This window comes from Mizuhopecten yessoensis, unplaced genomic scaffold, assembly GCF_002113885.1.
Source record: "Mizuhopecten yessoensis strain PY_sf001 unplaced genomic scaffold, ASM211388v2 scaffold10323, whole genome shotgun sequence".
Classification (NCBI taxonomy): domain Eukaryota; kingdom Metazoa; phylum Mollusca; class Bivalvia; order Pectinida; family Pectinidae; genus Mizuhopecten; species Mizuhopecten yessoensis.
Genome location: NW_018408489.1, coordinates 379,448 through 401,479, shown reverse-complemented (window position 1 = coordinate 401,479; position 22,032 = coordinate 379,448). Strand labels below are relative to the sequence as shown.

The window sequence follows — 22,032 nt, the reverse complement described above, 5'->3', positions numbered from 1 at the left end:
TCATGCTATTGAATTTGGAAGTCTATGACGTCATTATACTGATTTCATGACGTCACATTTGGTGAAATGACACCGAAATCAAATGCGAAATATATAACCTGATAATAATAATAATATATATATAGTATCGTGATGATTAAATGTTAATTTTCGCTTCAGTGTGAGATATCAAACGATTACTTACACTTTCAGGTTTTGACCATTCCTAAGACTGAGCACAAAACAAACAGTAACAAATTCTGTTCTTTATTGTAGGACCGATGTACCGGTATTACTTTTCAATGGAGGAAAGAATCGGAGACGAGCTCATCGTTAATAACGCGTACACGGATATAAATGGGAACGTGGCCTTGACACCTGGGAAAATAGGAAACGCTTTGACCTTTTATGGCGATGGTGGTTATGTCACGATCGAAGACTTTGCGAACACATGTTTGGGTGACGTCACAAAATGTTTATACGGATTTACAATTTCTTTCTGGATCGAGTTCAAGTCATTAACAGGCGATATTCCTTATTTCTCCAGCGGACCTAGAGGGTTGAAGATTTTCTCTCGAGGGGGAAATTTGCACGCTGAGGTATCAAATGGAAAGGAAACGTGGTCCGATAGTTTTTACGGATTAAAACATGACAAGTGGCATTTTATTGAAGTCACATGGTCTCCTAAAATTGGATTATACTTGTACCTAGATCTGGAGATGGTCTCTAGCCAACCCACACCTGATTCACGGGACGGATCGGTTCCAACACAAGAAAACTTTCTCATTGGTCGAGCCGGATCTGGCATGACGGCTATGAGGTACCCAAATGCCGCCATTGATGAAGTCGAGATGCATTATGGGGACCGATTCTCCCTACTTCATCTCGACCTTATTCAGAGAGGTAAGATTTCAGAATTATACAAATTTTCGATTTGATTTAAAATTTATATATTGGTATTTTATTTGCCATAATTTCACTCAGATATATTAAAGAAATATTTGTAATACCCATCAGGATTGTTTTTGGCCAAATTGACATTTTGTTCTTTATCATTTGTTTTCAAGAAATATTCTTAATCTAGTTGTTTTCACAGGAAATGATTACAATTTTGTAACCATACATTGTTAAATTAATAGAGCTACTGGCTAGCAAAAAAATAAACTTATTAGAAATTTAAGTAAGTACTTGATTCAATCAACTGTTAAGAGAAGTCATATATTATGAAATAAACGTTTTGTTACTGTATAATGCGATTGAGATCTATGCTACCTATATGCTGTATTGCATTTGGATATAATAAAACTTGTATGTCTTTTACTTCAAAATGAGTTATAATCTCATTCCATTATATAATATGTAGTAATCGTTCTACCTTCATGTTGAGGTTGTATGATTGACTTTGAAGTTTTGTTATTTCCTAGAAATTTGGTTAGATTAAAGCTTTATTTGTATTATTTCATAAACAACTAAATTATGCTTCATAAGAGTCCGCTAAGTTACCTTAGGAAAACCTTAAAGTTTTCCCCAACTTATGACTATTTCATGAATTTGTAAATATTATGTATGGAATTGAATCTATTGCATATGTTCTCCGCCATTGTACAAGATATTTGTAATGTATTTATCTATATGTATATTTCTGTACGCCTATATGCAATGTGCATTTGGTAAAAAAATAAATTGAATAAATTGAAAACATAATGAAGCTTCTAATTTAAAAAGTTGTAATTAGTCAAATTTCAGTTTTGGTTTTTCTAGTGTCTACACATCTAACCATTGGCATACTACAGGTGCACATAAGTGAAAGGAACGACAATTCTTTATTTGAATGGCAAAGTGCCTTGTCCGATATATATTGCGAAAATATTATCTTGAAATGCTAATAAATTCAATAAATATTTAGATAAATAAAAACAAAGAAAAAAAGATTGGGTTCAATTGTATTGGGCGGGCTACCAACCGGCACCTATTCAAGGGCGCGATCCCACTACTGTCCGACACGGGGACTTCTGCCTGCTGTGTTTCCACCCTGGGCCGATTCGTCCCTCCTTAGACAACCTGGTCACTCTGGGCTCCCCCAAAGTGGCCATATTGATACCGGACTTAGCGCGGACGCCCTATCGACACAGAGCACCGGAGGGTAGAACCCCCACCCTCAAACCGTCCTCCAACCTCGGCCTCCAAGTACCTGGATTACAGGAGCACGCCACAACTCCCAGCCGAGAGACGTCTGTACAAAATAGTCTTATAAACCTACCATCGTTTTTCATGTTACAAATTTACAGAATTTACAAATACAATTAGTTAACTTACACTACTGTACAATAAATTGTACCGTTTTAAAAAGAGATTTCATTTGAAAACGTTTAAATTGAAATCGATTTTTCCTTGTGTCTGCCACGTCACAACCTCAGTCGGTACACACCTGTACGTACGCCATATGGCTCTATACACGCAGACGTCATGAACGCTTAGGGATTCCGTTGTCATTCATTCTGTCATATTTCAGAACTCAAGGAAAAGGATATAAAATGGAAACGGTTATGATTAAACCAATCCCTTCAATAACGACAGTATGAATTTGTAGGGCTGACTGTACCTTACTCTGGCTTAATATTGATTTATTTTTATTTTTATATAATTTTATGTAGAAAATGCAATTTAATGAGTGAACTAGTCTCGATTAGTGTCAATATTTTGTTGTTTGTTTACATCCAAATATCATCTGCATATCACCGTCTTGAGACTAAATGACAAATGCTAGAATCTCATGGCTGCAAGCATTTTATTGATATATATACTGTCTGGTCACGTAATATCCGCAGGGCACATGTGCAGTAGAATACAGCACGTATGGTCTAGAGGTCAAAGTTCACCGATAATGTGAGACGTGGCATTTCACGGCATGTTTGTTATTTATATTATTGATTTCAATTTGAACGTTGTAAAATTTATCTCTTTATTCATATAAATTTTACAAAATAAAATGATAATAACAACATTTGTTGATGCTCGATTTTATTTTAATTTGCATATTGACGATGGTAGGTTTATAAGACTATTTTGTACAGACGTCTCTCGGCTGGGAGTTGTGGCGTGCTCCTGTAATCCAGTTACTTGGAGGCCGAGGTTGGAGGACGGTTTGAGGGTGGGGGTTCTACCCTCCGGTGCTCTGTGTCGATAGGGCGTCCGCGCTAAGTCCGGTATCAATATAGCCACTTTGGGGGAGCCCAGAGTGACCAGGTTGTCTAAGGAGGGACGAATCGGCCCAGGGTGGAAACACAGCAGGCAGAAGTCCCCGTGTCGGACAGTAGTGGGATCGCGCTCTTGAATAGGTGCCGGTTGGTAGCCCGCCCAATACAATTGAACCCAATCTTTTTTTTCTTTAGTATTATTTTTGTTTTGTTTCGAAAGGGTTTTTTCCTGAAGTTTCTTAAAGATTTTTTTTTATTAAACCCACCATTAACAAAACTTTCCTCTGTATATAATATATGCAAAGGAATTGAGTTTCCGGATTAACGAAGTTTTGAATGTTATTTAAAATAAATTGTCCGAACTAACGAAGTTCTGACGTAGACAGAAACATAAGTGTTAATACAATGAGGTTCCTCAAGTTTGTACCAGTGTGATTCAATAAATCAAGATGCTGGTTAATTTTACTTTTGTGTTGTATTCTATGAAAATATGATTTTTTCATGTTAATCGTTTAATTAATCAATAAATGGATATATTTCAGGAAAGCCCGACAATTACCAATTCAGTATGGATTCGATGCTAGGAGATCGTCTAATACATCCGACACTCCTCGTGGAAACCTTCAATCGACCTAAACTCGTCTCCGGGAAAATCGGGAAAGCCATCAAATTAAACGGCGAACAGCAGGTGGTCGACTTTGGTGAAAAATCTTTCGAGTGTTTTGGAAACTTAGACTTTTGTCACCATGGCATATATACCTCGCTTTGGTTTAGACCAACAACTTTCAGAAATAATATGTATTTTTTCACCAGCGGCCATAACGGGTTAACTTTGAGTAACACGAGGAGAAATCTGAAGGTCACGGCCGGGACATCGACCAGAATGTGGGAAGCGTCAACAGATGTACTTGTGCCGGGAACATGGTATTTCCTTGAAATTTCCTGGGATCCTGAAACTGGATTAGAAGTTTTTGTTGACGAAGTTCCTGTTGCTAAGGACAAGGATCCATCAAAAAGAACGGATCCACTTCCGGAAAGTTTAATTGAAAGCGCTCTTCAGAACAAGATATATCTGGGCCGCGGAAACGTTTATATGGAGGACGGGCAGTATGGGAAAGGCACATTCGATGAACTGGCGTATTGGTACGGGCCTCGTGACTATCTAACGGCTTTTGGGTATCTGCAAAAAGGTAATGTTTTAAATTGAATCGTTCACCAAGTCCACAGTCCAAAACTTCTGTCTCAAAAACTGAAATGTGATATGAAAATCTCTCATTTGATAAGCATTCTTATTTATTTTACCTAATTTTATGAGCTCCCAATATTCACGCTATTTTTATTATTGATTTATTAACAAAGAAATTCTTTAAGTCAGAAGTTAAAATCATGTATTTATATTAAAAGAATACATATATAGACTGTTCTGTCGATTTACTGTAATCTATGGTTTATCGCACGACTTCACAATCCAATGATAAATGTTGTTACTTTAATCATGTCAAACACATAACAATATTAACCAATGAAATGCCTCGTTATATCTCTTATTTGTTGTCATCCCTTCAGGAAAGCCAACTAGCTACTTGATCGATTTCCAGAACATGCGCCGTGGGAAACTTTTACACTCCGAACTCTACCTACCCACAGTGGGCTCCCCTGGACAGGTTCCGGGAGTTGTGGGAAGGGCACTGAAACTTAACGGCTTCGGTCAGTATTTGGACATTGGCCAAAACCAAGGCTCTTGTCTCGGAAACTTGGAAAAATGTCCGAACGGTATAACCATTGGAGCGTGGATGAACTTCCAGGCCTTCTTTGAAAACATGTATATTATGTCCACCGGAAAAAACGGTCTGCGCATGTTCCATAAAGAGGGTAATATTTACGTCACCGTAGACCAGGATGGCAAACACTGGGAGGTGAACTTCCCACGTGTGGAACCGGAAACGTGGAATCACATGGAGATGTCCTGGCATCCGGATCACGGACTCTCCGTATATGTAAACAACACTCTCGTGGCCAAATCTCGTTACACAAACGTACCGATAGAGGTCGCTACCTCCGTTCCTAACTTCTATGTGGGAAGGGCAAATAATGGCGACTCCACCGATAATGTCAACGACGCCAGAATGACTATAGATGAGATGGAGATTTGGTTCGCCAGGAGGGAAGAGTTACTGGCCTTTAATTACCTCTTACGGGGTAAGTCACACTTTGTTTAGGATGAAATATTTCATTTCGAAAGTCTAACTTAGGTATTACCGACACTATGTATTTTGATGAGATGAGTAGAGTTTGGTTTTTTTATTCAATATTTTGACAAAAATAATAACAGTTTTATAATTCAAAATAAAATTTGTTTTCAGTACATTTGTAAGTCTTTCAAAACAGCACAAATCAAGTTACTTCATCGGGAGTGTATATCTTTAAACAAAATCGTGGATGCTGTAACAAGTTCTGAAGTAAGCCAGTTTAGTTGTAAAATTCAAACTTTGAAATCTCGATAGAATTCTCCTCGTCTACATACATACATTGAAACTCTGATAATAAGCTCTTCATTTACCACCCATCATAGTTCCCATGTCCACTTCTATTTTATATAAATTACTCCTTCCAACGTCTCACCGATATATCACAAAGTAATATGTCAAAATTTCCCAGAACAAAAAAAAGTTTTCCTGTAATGTCTATCGTACATGTTTCCATTTGATTTTGTTTGTTATGGATATAAACATCAGACAAGATTTATGATTTTTTTGTATCATCCGGTTAGCCTCGATAGGACACGTTGAAGTGTTGCTGCAGTGAAATTGAGAATAATATATATATTTTGTTTGTTTCTAAACAAACTAATAAATGTATATTTTGATAAAATGATATGTAATTGAACATGTGTAAATATGTAAGTAAACATTTTCCATTCTGTGCTGCCATGTCCAAACTCTCGATGTTGTTTGTCATTTACATACTGTTTTGTTTACATAACAAACATATTGGCAGTGTGTACTTTAAACACTCCTTGCGCATGCGCTTCACATTTGCTCATTGTTGCTGAAACGCTTGTATTTATGTTATTAATCACGTGTCTGATTCGTTGTACGTTGTTTTTGTATGTCTGTTGTGACGTCACCATGTTGTGTGTAGATTCGGACATAAACTTTTTCATATCGCGCATTGATATTGCCGTCAGGTGGCGCTATAGTGGTAGTCGGGCTAGCTGATTGGTCAGTATTCTGTTCGGCGAAATTTGCATATAGTTAGTTTATGAGATGTGGTTTAGCGAATGATTTGACCTTAGCATGCCTAGTAGATGTTGTGGAATGGAGTTGAATCTCAAAAGAATATTTATGAAGATGATTTATGAAGTTTTAAACTAGTCGTTAGTAGAAGAGTTTTATAGATAGAAGTTCATTTCGACATTTTTGACGCCAGTGCATGTCGCGAAGAAGGGGAGCGGTGTTGTTATATTTACTTCTACTGTTTGCATGGAACGATATTAGTGGCAAGGTTCTGTCGTTACAGGGTGGTCAGTCAAATTATAAACAAATATCACGAGATTAAAAGTCATACCTTTTACATTTGTTTCGGTCATGAACAATTCGATAAGTACATCACGTAATACCTTTATGTTTAAATATTAAGTATATCCATGGAATTTGAAATACAACCATATTTTGTATAGTTTTTTTTTGTTAGACCACTCTGTCATTTATTTATCTGATTCTTGACGCGGGCACCTGTTCCACAATCTACCAAAATTTTACAATAATGAACACATGACTGCATTGTCCAATACGCTACGTCGTTACTTTTCTTTTTCTGACACATGGCAATGATATCCAATGAAAGCCTTCGTTCTTGTTCCCTGACAGTCACCACAGAGAGTCACTATGATTTGGACATTAGTCATCACGTTGTTTTCTTACACTTAGGGATGCACACACGTGCATGTACACGAATCCTCCAGTACGATACTGTTTAATAAACTCATGGGTTGTGGAACAGATGTCCATGGTCGATTAGATCGTAGTATTTCGGTATCCTTTAACTGTCGTTATTTGGTAGCATTTCGGGATCCTCCATGTAGCATACGTTTCTGAATTGTTCTTTATATCTCTGGGTGTTTTGCATCTTGCATGTACTTTCTTGTTCTATTTTTACATGATATCTCGTCCTTTCAGAAGTCCATAGGAGGAAGTCTAGTGTAACAATGTTGTTCTAATGGAATTAGTTAAAAGCTCTTGTTAAGAAGTTGAGCAGTGAAATCCATCATGGCGGAAACATCACTTCCGGTTTTGTAGGTAGCGTTGTTACTTGTAATGTCACTAAAACACTCGCTGCTGCTTTAATATTTTTGCATTTGTATTTTCGTTTTGTACCCTCATCGTTTCCATCGACACGTTTTCCAACCCCTCCACATTTTATACGACATTTCCGGTTGAAAAATATAACCAAAAAGGGCTGTTAATAGAAAACAATTTTATTGTACAATTTCCATATATGGTTTTGTTGAAAGAGAAAAATAACTATTTTAGATATGCGACGGTTTTACGAAAAGCGGAATACTCCAACTAACTCGTCATTTTACTCTTTGCTGAGCTTTCAAAAACATCAACGATTTTAAGATTTTCTTGAGTTTTAAGCCTGAAACAATTTTCATATATGTTATTCCGTCTTTGCGTATTGCAGAGTTATCTTCTCTTGTGAGCAGGTATTGATTGTTACGTCATTGGTTTGTGAGAGAAACGTCATCAATTTTTGAGAAAAGGACGTAATTTTCTTACACAAACCAATGACGTAACAATCAATACCTGCTCAGAAGAGAAGATAACTCTGCAAAACGCAAAGACGGAATAACGAAAACGTAACGTTCACAATCGATTTCAATATTTGACAAGAAGTTTAACCTACCATTACGCTCTAAGAACTTATACTGGTATGCCCTTGGTTATGTTTATCAAACTACTGATAATTTTAACTTTCTAATTTTAACCTTAACTAAAACTAGGCAGTATAGCCCTTAAATTGATGTGTAAAATGTACTTATATTGTCATACGTATCCTGTCTTTCTTATATTTTTTATTTGCTTTGAGCACTGTATGTTGGAGTCCTGTATACCTCACGTTATGTCATGTAAAAAGTTATCATGCCGAAGCTCATTAACCAACATTCCAAATTGACAAAGTCAATGTCCATGAGAAACTTTCTCTTAAAATTTTAACTCTGCATGAATTTTAAATCACACATGTTTTCGAAACAAATAACCACGAGTTTCGAAAACTAAAGGTTTGGAAACCATTTTTCATTTTTTTTTATTAGAGTTGTCTTTCTTCCTTTACTTCTTTGGGAAAACTGGAAACTAAAGCATGACATGAAATCAATTTCAAGGTAAAAGAATTGACATTTTTCATATGCAAAATGGAAAAATGTCTTCATCTAATGCTAATGATGCACTTTCATTTTTAGATTTAACCTTATCCTTATATCTGCATGTTGTCTTCCGCGCGTTCATATGTTCTAAATTTAACATTTTGTTCACATGTTCACATGTAGTAAACTTTATTTCAAAGTGTACTTATTTTGTTTGAAATGTTTTCCTGTAATAGAAAATCACCGAATCGATTTACACCTCATTATTTAATCTTTCCAAAATTAACACATTTATTATGACGTCACAATATAGTGACGTCATAGTTGTGATGATCATTTGGTGATGGGTAGTTTCCTTTGGCCTACGTGAGCCCCTTCATCGTTTGTATATCATGTAGTATATAGTATTTCTATGGTTTATTTATCACCTAACCTAAATCCCCCTGAATGTCACGTAGAAATAGTTGGTTCAACTACATGAGGAAAATTGAGAAAAAAATATCATTTAAGAGTTCAAATCAAGAAACTATTGGTACTTCTTACACTCTGGTATTTTATTTGCACAAAAACATTCAATATTTTACTATATCATGATTTTTTTGAAACGTCGATTCCAAAATGAAGGGTCAAAATAGCTAAAAACGGCCATTCTTGAAAATGAAGATTAAGACTTTGTTTTAGGAATGAAAAGCGTCACGTTAGCGATCTTTTTTTTTCTTATTGAATAAATAATCAGATGATGTAATATTTTCACACTTTAAAAATTAACGTTCGTTTGATGTCATTTGTCGATAATGCATTCATTTTCATCAATCAGAACAGGAACTTAATTGTATGTAAGAAATATAATAGTTGATCCTGCCACCGTTAGATAGAACCTGCCCCTTTTAGGAGGAGTTGACAGGTGGGAACCGGAAGTGGATAATTTACAAAGACGTAGAACAAGATAGAAAAGGGTTACGGATTTCAGAATCGGGTTGGAATTAAAATTCAGAATTAAGATATATGACAACTTCAGGAAATCAATGGTGGATCCAGAAACAATTTCGGGTTGTAATATAGCGAGCATAGGGGTATTCTACACGAGATATGTCAGGGGGGTTCCGGGTGAAAGGGACGAGGATGCACTCGGAAGTGAAGGGAAAGATCGGGGTGTAAGGAGAAGATGGCAGATAAAGACTGAGATTATGGGATGGAACGTATGGGGACTGATGGGATAGGAAATTATAGGAGTTTTGTAACGATAGAAGTAAAACTAGGAACCTAAAGAATAAGTCGGGACCTGGTCCGGAAATGATGACCCCCTGTCGGCTCCTCTTTTAGTGTTAGTTTTGTTGTCTCTTCATTAACATGCATGTGGATGTTTATGATTGGTGGGTTTTCACATTTCTCACAGACAACATTCCTCACGAGACTTTCTCCATGGAGGACGAACAAAACGGCATAGTTCGTCACCCCCGCTATACTGTTACTTTAGCAAATGGCGCCAAGATAGTCCCGGGCAAAATCGGCAACGCAGTTTCATTGGCTGGAACAGGACAGTACGTGGATCTTGGCGTCCCAGACGACAAGTGTTTGGCGGATATCAACCAATGTAAGAACGGACTGACGATGTCGCTTTGGATAAAATCAAGGGAACTTGTGGATGGCTCTTACTTCGTATCGGCACCTTCGTACTCGCTCTTCTATCGTGATGGCGAACTCGTTGCTAGGTTCCACTCAGACGGGAAGACTTGGCAAGTTTCCAGTCCAAATTTTCAAGCTGACAGGTGGCACAATGTTGAAGTGTCATGGACACCAGAAAAAGGTCTTGCACTTTATCTCGACGGTGTCAAAGAGGGCGCCACTGCCACCTGGACCCAGTCACAGGCCGATGTGCCCTCTGGCAGAAATGTGTACGTCGGACGGGAACAGAGGGACGAGCCAGCGCGGACCAGGGCCCTTGTAGACGAGATACAGTACTGGTATGGTCCAAGGGACCAGGTCATGAGAGCCGGACAGATAGGAGGTAGGGGATAAAATGTGCCCGGTAAAAAATGACAAGAACAGAAGCGGTCAGTTTGACGCATTTTTATTAACATTTAATGTAAAAGTCATTCCAGTAATAACAGACATTTACTATCAAGTAATAACTAATATAAAAAATATAACAAATCTTCAAAATGATAACTAATATTCAAAGTAGACTTTATCTTATTCTCCTTGACATTTTCTCTCGGTTTTTCAAACGGGCTATTTCTGAGAATTGAAGGCATCTTTTGGTAGATAGAATTTGAATATCCTAAATCAAAGTCAAAATTATTATGTTTAGTTGTAATTTTACTATATAATTGTATTATGCGGTCTGTCCTGCGTCTTTCTCGATTCGATTTGTTGATGATTATATAATAACATAAATAACATCTAAATAAAATATGAATACATTTATTAATAAAATAACATAAATCAATGATCAGCCAATCACTCTTCACAAATAATCCTTCTTTTGGTGTAGTTCCTCTGGCAGTAATAAAAACAATGCAATATACTGAAGAAACGAAGGAAACGCCCTGTCAGTCTATACACTATGGACGTCGTATTTGGTTTGGATGCAAAATGGGGATAATTTACTGAAAAAATGAAAGAAATGTGGTATTGTTTATGTCTATGATTCCTTATTGTATTTGGATACCAACTTAATAAGATGGGGCGACATTTGTGAAGTCTGGTTTGATTTTTCTTTTCTACGAAAAATCAAATCTAGAAAGTTGCAGGACAATGCCTGTACTGTGTAATAGGGTATAACTGTAGCGTCAGAAAGGTGCTGGTATGGCGAGGACATGCTGGCATCTCAAATTTAACCTAAAGTTTGCAAAGTATAGATATTTTTCCTGCAATAACATAATTGGATACGGTCACCTTTTTAACACGTTAAGTGAACTGAGTTTTGAATTTTAAAAAATAAATTGAAAAATGAAAACAATGTATTTCATATAATTGTCCTCGTCGTATCAGCAGAGTAAACTCCCACCGGAAGTAGTAATTGGTACGCTAACCATAGCAACAACTCAAAAAGCACGGGGTAGTTTACACAGAATGTAGCATGCTTTCATTCACTAGTTTACTACAATAAAAATATTATCGAAATTGGATATTAAACAAGTATAATCAAAACATGAAGTTGTCTTATAACAGGTCATATATTTACTTCGCCTTCATAGACTATGCGTTATCAATGAAAAGAAGGGAGATAATTGGCGTCAATGTGTGATCGTTTAGATAGCATTCTATAGAAAAACGAATGAAAACAAAAAGTCCGTTATTTTCATGTAAAAAGAAGCCCATAGACCCATTTTTTTTAGTTTGCTCCCCTAATCTGTTGATCTAGGCTACAGCAATGTTTAGTTATATTTTAAATATTTCTTCCGTGAATCTGGAATTCGAAATCGATGCTTTGTTGTGCTCTTTATCTGTCTTTGTCCAAACTTGTTTGTTTTACGTCTCTGTCCGTCTATTATCTGTTGATTGTAACCTTAATTTGTTGGTTAAAAACGTATTGATAATTTATTATTTTCAAATTTTTAATCTTTATATATTTTCAATAACACACATTAAAAAAATGCAATTTGGTTACATGCATGGACAGGATTCTATTAATAATTTTATTGCAGAATTCCTCAAGCACGAAGTTATTCCATTTGACCGAGTTATCAGGATACAAAACGGTACATCCAACATAGTTCTCCCGACCAGGACCATTCGTCTGCACGAGGGTCCGGTCCAGGTTCAAGGTCAACACGGTAGTGCCATCAGGGTCAACGGTAAAGGTCAATATCTTGATCTCGGGGACGACCTCATCTGTAACGGTAATCTCGAGAACTGCCCGGAAGGTATAACCATGGTGATGGCAGTGAAACCGGAAACGTTACTCGGAAACATGTATTTCTTTGACAGTTTCCCAGTCTCGCTTTACTATCGAGACGAGAAGTTGTACGCCACGGCCAGGACACCGACCAAGTCCTGGACAGTGTCGGCACCTGGGTTCGAACCAAACGAATGGCACCTCGTGGAGCTCTCGTGGCATGATCAAGGAGGTAAGGTCAAGGACGTGTCAGTTAGAATACTATTAGTCATTCTAGTTTAGAGTACTCTTTACTTTGCGAACTATACCTTTAGGGTTTATCGTCGTAGATTTAGGGGCGGATATGTTTAGTATTGACAGTAATTATATTTGAAAATCAGTAGTAGCGGAAGATGTTAATTCGCTTATGACTTCCTCACGACTTATTGCGAACAATACTTCAGTATACATCATCTGTTCGCATTAAAACATAACTACTTGGGCTTTTTCGTTGAACGGAGCTCACCTGAGTTTTTTGTGGCCAAATAAAATCGTTCATATTTCGATTTCGCGGTCAGAAAATTTTGACCAGCCTCCGCTCTTCAACGGAATGTTTTTACGATTTTTCTTTTACATTATAAAATAAAAAAAAATGAAGCAGATATTGTACGTGTATTGTGTGTGACCTGTTTCAGGACTGACTATGTATATGGACGGTCAGAAGGGAGGATACCAGTCGTTCGGAACCCCTCAGCAAGAAGTTCGGGAGTGGAGTAGCAAATCGTACGTCGGTAGGTCGTTGTCGGACATGGTGAGGGAACGCTATGCGGACGCTACATTCGAACGTATGGATACGTGGAATGCTAGGAAAGGATATCTCCAATCTTTTAACTTGATGCCTAGAACGGAAGGACTCCCAACCGAACGCACCGCAGTCGGGCCGGTTATTCCACCCATTAACGTTACACCAGTTAACCCCGGTATTTCCGGTGGGGGTATTGGATCTTCCGGAATCAATGTGATAACAGGAGGGGGTTCCCCGGTAAACCCTCAACCAGACCGAGGCACCGGCGGCAGCGAAATCGTGATCGAACTGGAAGGTGACCTTGGGAGGGAGAATGTCAGACGTCAGCCGCCGGTAGGAACCGGATCAGGAAATGTTGTCACCAACATTAGTCCTCCTCGGAATCCTCGACCACAAGTCGAGTACATAGAAATAACGAATCTCACTGGAACTCTTAACGTAAACCGTCCTCCAACACCGAGACCGCAACCCCGACCGCAGCCTCAGCCGCAGCCGCAGACACCAGGTAAGATTTTTATAATGTTACCCTATTCTATATTGTTACATATGGGTACTTTAAGTTAATGCTTTTGTCTGTTTTTTATTATTCCACAAATATATGCCGGAAGTGATAAATAGGAGTCAAAGACTCTTTTTATCATATCTAAAAAAAAATACGGAAAATATCCCTATCAATCTTGCATCTCTTGGAAATGTTACATATTTGCTTATCTTTGTCAAAAGAAACCCAACGAGTGCAACAGCCCAATGATCAACTGAAGTCACCGATATATGAATATGTATCTTAAAATCAAACAAATCTAAAACGCCCTTCCTGTAGTTCACGTTAGAAACACAGCACAATCAGCAGGGACCACTTCATGTTGTATCACACAAAAGTTCCCGACAAGGGGCATAACTCTATTTTACTTGACTTGTTCATGGCTGCTATCAGGCATTTGTTTTGTTACCCACACTATGAACACGTTTTATGGGAGAAATTACCAGATGGGCCGTGACATGTTGTTTGGCTGTCCTCAAAAACAAGCTATATTTTGAATAGTTGCTTCCTTACTTTAGCGATTATTTTAGCTGAGTGTTTTATCCAAAAGGTGTTAATGCAATCTCACTGTTCATCTTTTGAGGTCTAGTTGCTAGTTCAGGTCTCTTACAGAATGTTCCTTTGGAGTTAACAGAGTTATATTATGTGGTATACTCACGTGACGCTAATGATTTACCTATAGAAAAGCATTTAGCTCTTTATTCGTGGTCTTGCTCTATTTATAAAGTTATACAAAGAAAGCAATTAATTTGAAATTTTAATAACGCTGCTTTGAAGTTACCTGAATGATAACAGATGCCAGGCCGTAAATAGCGACTTCTGTGGGATGCTTTGTAGAATCAGAGGAATGTCTTCATTTAAAATACCAAATTCATATCCTCCACCCCCATTACATTTTTTTTGTGATTTTGAGGAGGAGGCCATTTTTTTGCCCAGTGTCTACATTGTATCTCTTGGTAGACGAACCATTTAACGATGTACTCCTTGTATGACAGCGTTGTGTGATGAGTGTGTGGAATTAAATTCAATTTCATTTTTTGTATCCTATTGCTTTGCTTCATTGTAAAATCTCCCCAATTTAAGTCGTTGTTTAATAATAGAAAGTAAATTAAAGTTCTTTATTAACTTTAAGCCTGCGATTTATAAGCAAGAATCAAGTAGCAGTTGCGTATAATCAGACGAACATTTGTTTACTGAAGATCACTTCTAGGGAAGTAGTCTTTTCAGAATTAGGTATTTATAACCACAACTGAAGAAGAAGAATTCTTCTATATTTTATAATAGGATTGTTTTAATAGTTTTATTTCCTTGCAAAGGAGGAACGTAGGCCAGAGATGTGATTGCACATAAAAGAAATTAATTACAACACACCATACAGTTATTTCGTCCTTCTAGATCTCATAGGTGAAGCTAGGTGTCAAAAAGGTGTTTAACCAATATGGTCTAAACTACTACTGAAACAGAAGGATACGTGTATAAATGATCATCTGCGTTCCTCATGTCAAAGTGCATGGATTACTTAAACCTTCAGTGGGGGTGAAGAGTAAACCAAATAAGTGATTCGTCGGGAGAATGTCATTAACTTCGGAATCCATCCTTTTTAAATTTCAGTAAAACATTTCATTGTTAGATGTCGAGTTTCTAGATTTTATCACTTGGTAGACCGACCTTTTACCTATTTACTACTCGTATGAATACTTTAAAAATTGAGTGTGGAATTAAATTCAATTTCAGTTTCTGTATTTTATTGCATTGCATATTTGAGAAAAGGAAAGCAAGAATCAAGTAGGAAGTGCGTATCATCAGAAGAACATTTGTTTACTGAAAGACACCTCTAGGGAAGTAGTCTTTTCTGAATTAGGTATTATAACCACAACCGAAGAAGACTTCTTCTATCTTCTATAATAGGAATGTTTAAATAATTTTGAATAAGAATTTCATTAATTTTTGAATCAACATCTCATTGTTTGAAAATATATTAACGGGGTGAATAAAGCAGAGCAAAGACAAGAATCGTTTAGGTTAAGTTTATTCCAAATGTTAAAATTGTCAGGAAAAAATGAGATGGAAGAAAATGTAAATGTTTATAATATATCTGTATTTTGACCAACTAAATGATGATAAGCATTGTAGAATGAGGAATGCTTATTTAATTACATTTGGTAAAGTTTGTCGCATTTATAGCTATGTCTTAATACAAATATAAGGGAACTAATGGGATAACCAGTACTGCGTGGTAAGATGCGGTAGCGTCCTTGGTAACAAAGATATGTTACAGAGATTAATGGTTCATAGACTTTGGAAGGTCTGAGAACGCCCAGCCTTGTGATGAGGAGGGGGTGGCGTGAGGGAAACTAAGGTTTCAAAATGTTGCTTTAACGAAACGTTTACTTGAATCAAAGAAGATGGCTGATCCCAAATATAAAGATTCGTGCTTCGTGCTAAAACCACGATATGAAATGTTTTACTCTTCGTAAATAATAATACATCTCGTGTTTGGAGCACACATATATTTATAATATAAAAGTCAACATTTACTTTTTACGTTGACAAAAGTTGTGAAAATTAAACCAGAAAGATAATGTAATATTGTATTTACATAGTTCAGAGGTGAACTAGTTACACAATGATTTACATGAATACATTTGTTAATCATTGATTGACATTTATATGTTGTCATACTTACAGAAACATATTGGTTGTATTTTATTATTTAATGATACATATCGAGTTATGTATTATATACAGTAAATGCATAGCTAAGAAATCGGTGTATTTTTTAAGAAATAAAAGAAATAAAATGTAAAGAACTGTACAGGTGACACACTTAAGTATTAATCAATATAAAAAGTATATAACTCTAGTGAAGCCCCCCTTATGTGGGCCCTTCACAGGTGTGACAATTCATCCGTCGCTGCCAAACCTAGTTTATATGCATTTGGAATGTTTGGTGGGGTCAGAGGTCAGACTTGTCAGTGAGGATGTGAATGAGCTGGGACCGGTAACTGATGCACCGTACCTGTGTGGGGGTTGTGTATGATGGCATATAGGCTATTGTAGACATATCAAACTATCATCGTAGTGGGGGCCATCCAAGGGGTAACTATTAGTCATACAGCTTTGACGTTTGGTGCTATTCACTTACCGTGTTATCAAAAACTTCGAACTATAAGAAATATTTTAAACGAGTGTGTTTATCTGTGTAAGCAGGTTTCAATTGCTGTTTGTATACATACTGTTTTATAATCATATTCACAATTAATGTTTCATGAAACTCACCAAGGCTATGACATATGAAAAGTTTATGTGGATATATAATTCTGCTTAAAATGCATTTCGATAATGTTCCAATATATATTAGAATTGCAGCACAAAAGAGGTCTTACGAAATTTCCCTGAGTATTTCTTGAAACAATTTACGTAAATGTAATTTTCAAACTTTAGTCTTATGCATAACTGAAAATAGATGTATCTTTACTTTGTTTGATGTATTTTCTTCTGTATTAAAGCTACACAGCTATCATAAACCTAATTTGAATTTGTATCCAAGATTATGTAACATACGTTTTAAATCCATCCGCCATTAGAAAAGCCTGCAAATAAGGCGCTTGCAGAAAGACTGCGACAGTGAGTTAATGAGTATTTCTGTAATATTTACCAAGTAAGAAGTATACAAATTGCGACTCGTAGTAAGCTCGTAAAAGAAAAACATTTGTTCATGAATAGTATATCTCTCTCAAGTAAATAACGACTTATGGTAGGTACAGTTCAATACCTTTCCACACTAATCAAACACAACATCAATACATATATCAGACCTACATACAACCCATCAGCCTCGTGTTTGCTGACAGGTGAACCATTTATGACATTCTTTCTCTCCAACAACCAAAAATGTCATTGACATAAAATTTAAACTCCTTAAACCGAACATAAACATATTCTGGCATTTCGAATCCTGCACACGAAGGAATGCGCATTGGACATGTTCATCTCCCTTTTTGGACTATTTCTGGCATTATTGCGTGCACACGCCCGCTGTCCGTGCGAGGATGAATGTAACTATGACGTAGATGTAGAGGTTTGACGTTTTGTCATGGTCAAGGTTTACTGTAGGAGCTGTATGCCTTATATTGTTTTTCTAAGACTGAACAGAAGTAACGAAACAGAAGTTATAAGCATTCCAATTTATATTATTTATCCGAACCCTAGTCAATGGGTGATCTTTTGTCAATCTGTTGTTAAAATGTCTAGGAACCTGCTATTTTGCAATTGTTGTCTTTTGTTTATATCTGTTTTCATTTAACTTTGTTCATTTATTCGTAAATCATACAGTTTAATGTTGAATGGGAGAGAAATATCTTGGTTTGCCATCGGTATTTGCAATGTAATGAACATTTTACGCTGAACTCGTGATATTGCTATGTCATTATTTTGGATGATCTAGTTTGAGAACGAAAATGCCTTAACCATTGTTGAATGCTAATGGTTTTCATAAAGACGGGTATTATGTCAATCCTACTTTTAGTTATGCAATGCTTTGATGTTTTTTCACTCTAGTTTCATATTTGCAATGATTTGGTAATTTTGTCGCTCTGGTTTCAGTTTTCCGATATTTGGTGTATTTCGGGGTATGGTCCAAGTGTAATTTTACTGTACACTCTTTTGGTTAAGTAAGATTGTTGGAGTTGCTTGATCGTCGATAATAAACTGATTAATCACACAATCGGAACTAACGCCGTTTTAGTCCCATTCAGTGGAAATAGAGGAAACTGTCATTACACAAAGCATGATGTCATTTAGTCTTACAGACTTGTTGAGGGAGACTGTTCTTTATTTAAATTGTTTCGAAAGTGAATGTTAACTGTAGTTGTTAAAGTCAGGTGTTAAATTTATGTTAAGACAACTTATCGCTTGTCTAATCTCGTCTACACTTACACGTGATTAACCTGCCCGACCCAGCAAGTGTTGTCTGGGAGATAGAGATTGCTGTCTGAGAGGACCTCAGCGCACGTGTTCATAATCAGTACCATCCCAAACGTATACCCGACATCGACAAGTTCTGACGAGGCTATCGAACCGCATCATCATCCTGGCAAGATCACGAGAACACTTGTCATCAAAGCAAATGAATCCGGGAGCATTGCTCTACGATATTTATTATTTAGTCATACTAGTATATACAACAATGGTAGTGAGAGGGCACTACTGTCAGACTAAGAATACACACTAATGTACTGGATTCTGACGGCAGCATTTGTACGTGTTTCGATCCAGATGTAAACGTCTTCCCCATAACGCTACTCATTTTGCTATACACCTGCGGTATAACGTGAATCAGACGTGAATACCTTTGTTTGTATTTTCATGATTACACCAATGGGGATAAACAAGCACCAATCATTCTCCGAACTAAATTTTGTAAACACTTATTGGTTGCATTCAATATTAAATTGACTTACCAATTGTCAATAATAGTAAATTCAAACATGTAATGTTTTCATTGAATCCTGATCACAATCTTTGCAAAGTGCATTCCCAATATCTTGTACATAGGGGTTCCAAGTGTAGAAGAAACAGTATATGTTTAGCAAAACTAAGTTAAAGCTGTGTTGACCATTCACATACATACTGAAATAAGAACAAATGGTTAACATAGGTCACCAATGAAGCTCATTTACTTAATAATAGATTTATATTTATATGAACTCTTTTTTTCGTATTCCTATTCAATTCTTAGTGTTACCGATGAGTAATCGTGTAATATGATCTAATAGAGAAACCGTATAGTATTGTAAGTCTTAGATACAGAGGGTGTATATACGGTACTAATGTTTCCCTGAAATTAGTGTAATGTTTCACGCTAGCATCCTCTGTCCTTTTTCATGTGCTATATATAGCTAGGAGTGCAAAGTAGCATGTAAAGAACGGTTACTCATAATTGTTTGAAGTGATAAACGTCTGTACATCTGCCAAATTGCACGAAATGTAGTTTTAAGCAAGATATACTGATGCCTCGATGCTAGTGTTATGTAAATACGCTATATTCAGTGGTGTTTACGGTGGGATTCGACAAGAAATGCAGGAAATAGAACAAAATATGACAGAGTTACTTTTGAAAAATATGTTTCCGATTTATCAAGAAGTATATAACGATACTTCAAAAAACTAGCAACATATTTCTAAAATAGTTTTAAAACATTTCGTGAAATTTAAGATAAAAAGATTTATACGCTTTTAAAATGTTGGAATTCCAACAAACTAAAATCCTAGCTCTAACATAGTCCCTGATTTTCATTGCCCGCCCCTAACACTAGCATAAACCTCCAAGATAAACACAGAAATACTTCCAGATTAGATCTACCGACAGTTTTCTATAATTGATACGTTATGCACTCAGACGTCGAACTTCGAAGTGAGACCCTGTAGTTATCTCTCTCGCCATATGTTTTCCGTCTTCAGCCACCGTAGCAATTTGTGGCGGAAGTTTATTGGGATCGGACCCCCAATCTCACGGCTCTGATATCCCCATTGATACAAAAAATGCGGAGTCTGCTGGTAAAGTGCTCGAAAACTGTGATCAAAAGTCGGTAGTTCATCTGTTCTACTCGTTGCTTTAGATTTTCACTGGTTTTCCATATAGACATTTAAATATCGTCAGAGTAATATTTGTGAATGTGGACGGGGGAATGTAATTAAAGCATTTTTATACCAGTATGTTGAAATTTAGCCTGAACAAATCATATTGTCTCAATTCTTAGAAGCGTAAATTTATGTAGAAAAACTTTGACACGAAAAGATAGGCATGAATGTAGCTGAATAAAATCCTGACAAAATTTTAGTGGCTAGTCACCAGTACAATAATTTAAATGTTGTTTTCTTTATTCCTATCAATAATATATTGCTATTGGTTATTTAGTAACGATATGTTTATTATCGGTTACTTAATTACTACTATAGCAAAATAGAACTGATAATGGAAATAAGTTTGTGTTTGACATAAAATATCTCATAATAGATTATTTAATCTTTAAAGAAAGCAAATTAAGCATTTTAATATGTGATCATCCGATCCAATGCTATACTTTACTATAGTTTTCCTATTGATACAGTTGTCGCTTATATTTCAATTGAATTGAATTGTATTGCTTCTTAAAACTTTTTAAAACTGAACTGACAAGACAACTTGACATACTTCTAGTGATACCCGATACTTGAGTTATACGTGTCCATCGTGGGAACTCGCGATCTCCATGGCGGGCTTTTAACAATCATAATTGTCTTCTTTTGTGATCCAGTCTGATCGTTAGAGACTTTTATTGGCACTTAAATCTCCTGGTCACTCACTAGACATAAGTAAACCCCGGCTTAACACCCATAGCACTGATAACTGGGTACTTGGGGAGCTGTAATGTACAGTTACAACGTAGTGTTGTCATGTAAAATCAAACTGGACCCGTAACATGTTACTTTGCGTTGAGGCATTCAGAAAACATGAAAGTTTGCAACAAATATTATAAATTATCTTTAACATCATGATGAATAAAATACCCTATTGCGTACCCCTTGAAGTTACATCTATGCTCCAAAGAGGCATCTTCTGTACCAAGTTAGGGCTGAAGGCAAAGCAAGTCTACCACCTCTATCTCTTACGAAAATCGCCTGGAGGCCCACGACGGGAGACACATTCGATAAATAATGACCTCGTCAGTCGAACGCTCCAGGCAGATTACGTGATGCATAGGATCTGATAACGCTAACACCCAAATAAACCACTTGTTCCTAAAACGTATGTGGGGGTTGAGTAAAATAAAACTATTCAAGCAAAAAAATTGAGGTCAATGCTAGTTTTTCGTTGAAGTGACTTCAGTTTCGCTGTCCTGCGTCTGGAGCAGACGATAGTCCCACGTGCTCAGCATGTTGCAGTAGAACCGAACATTTTCAGCCTCTGACTTTCGATAGCAGAAGCAACGCGTGCTAAACAGCGCGTGAGAGGGAAGTGACGTCAGTTGTTGTGAAGGGAAAAAACCTCGCTACCGACGAGAATGCCATCTCAGTAGAGTATTGAGTACGGTATTACTCTCATCGTATACACTGCCGAGACGTGGGCCGGGATTTTAGTATTATATATACACACATAGCCCTAGCATAGATCCCCACGGCTACCTTGAGTCTACGGGATAATAATACATAGGAGAAACTCGACACATTCATAACGTGTGTTTAGTACACCAGTCGGCGTTTGATCGGCGACGTGTGTCCTGTTTACAAACTACCTGTATTCCGTGGTTTAAATCACACTGGATTTAAAATAATACTCTG

At 36.8% G+C, this 22,032-nt stretch overlaps 1 protein-coding gene across 2 annotated transcripts in view; it reads left to right on the top strand.

Annotated features, from left to right (window-relative positions):
• Positions 1 to 22,032, top strand: part of LOC110460117 — an 85,253-nt gene that overhangs the window by 47,429 nt on the left and 15,792 nt on the right. The window contains exons 5-10 of one of the 2 annotated variants that reach the window (XM_021512851.1): positions 256 to 882; positions 3,719 to 4,366; positions 4,743 to 5,375; positions 10,022 to 10,552; positions 12,195 to 12,617; positions 13,060 to 13,674. In XM_021512851.1, the coding sequence (XP_021368526.1) occupies positions 256 to 882; positions 3,719 to 4,366; positions 4,743 to 5,375; positions 10,022 to 10,552; positions 12,195 to 12,617; positions 13,060 to 13,674 (3,477 nt within the window). Of the gene's footprint in view, positions 1 to 255; positions 883 to 3,718; positions 4,367 to 4,742; positions 5,376 to 9,940; positions 10,553 to 12,194; positions 12,618 to 13,059; positions 13,675 to 22,032 lie in introns of both variants that reach the window. The other variant, XM_021512850.1, reaches the window with a different exon arrangement.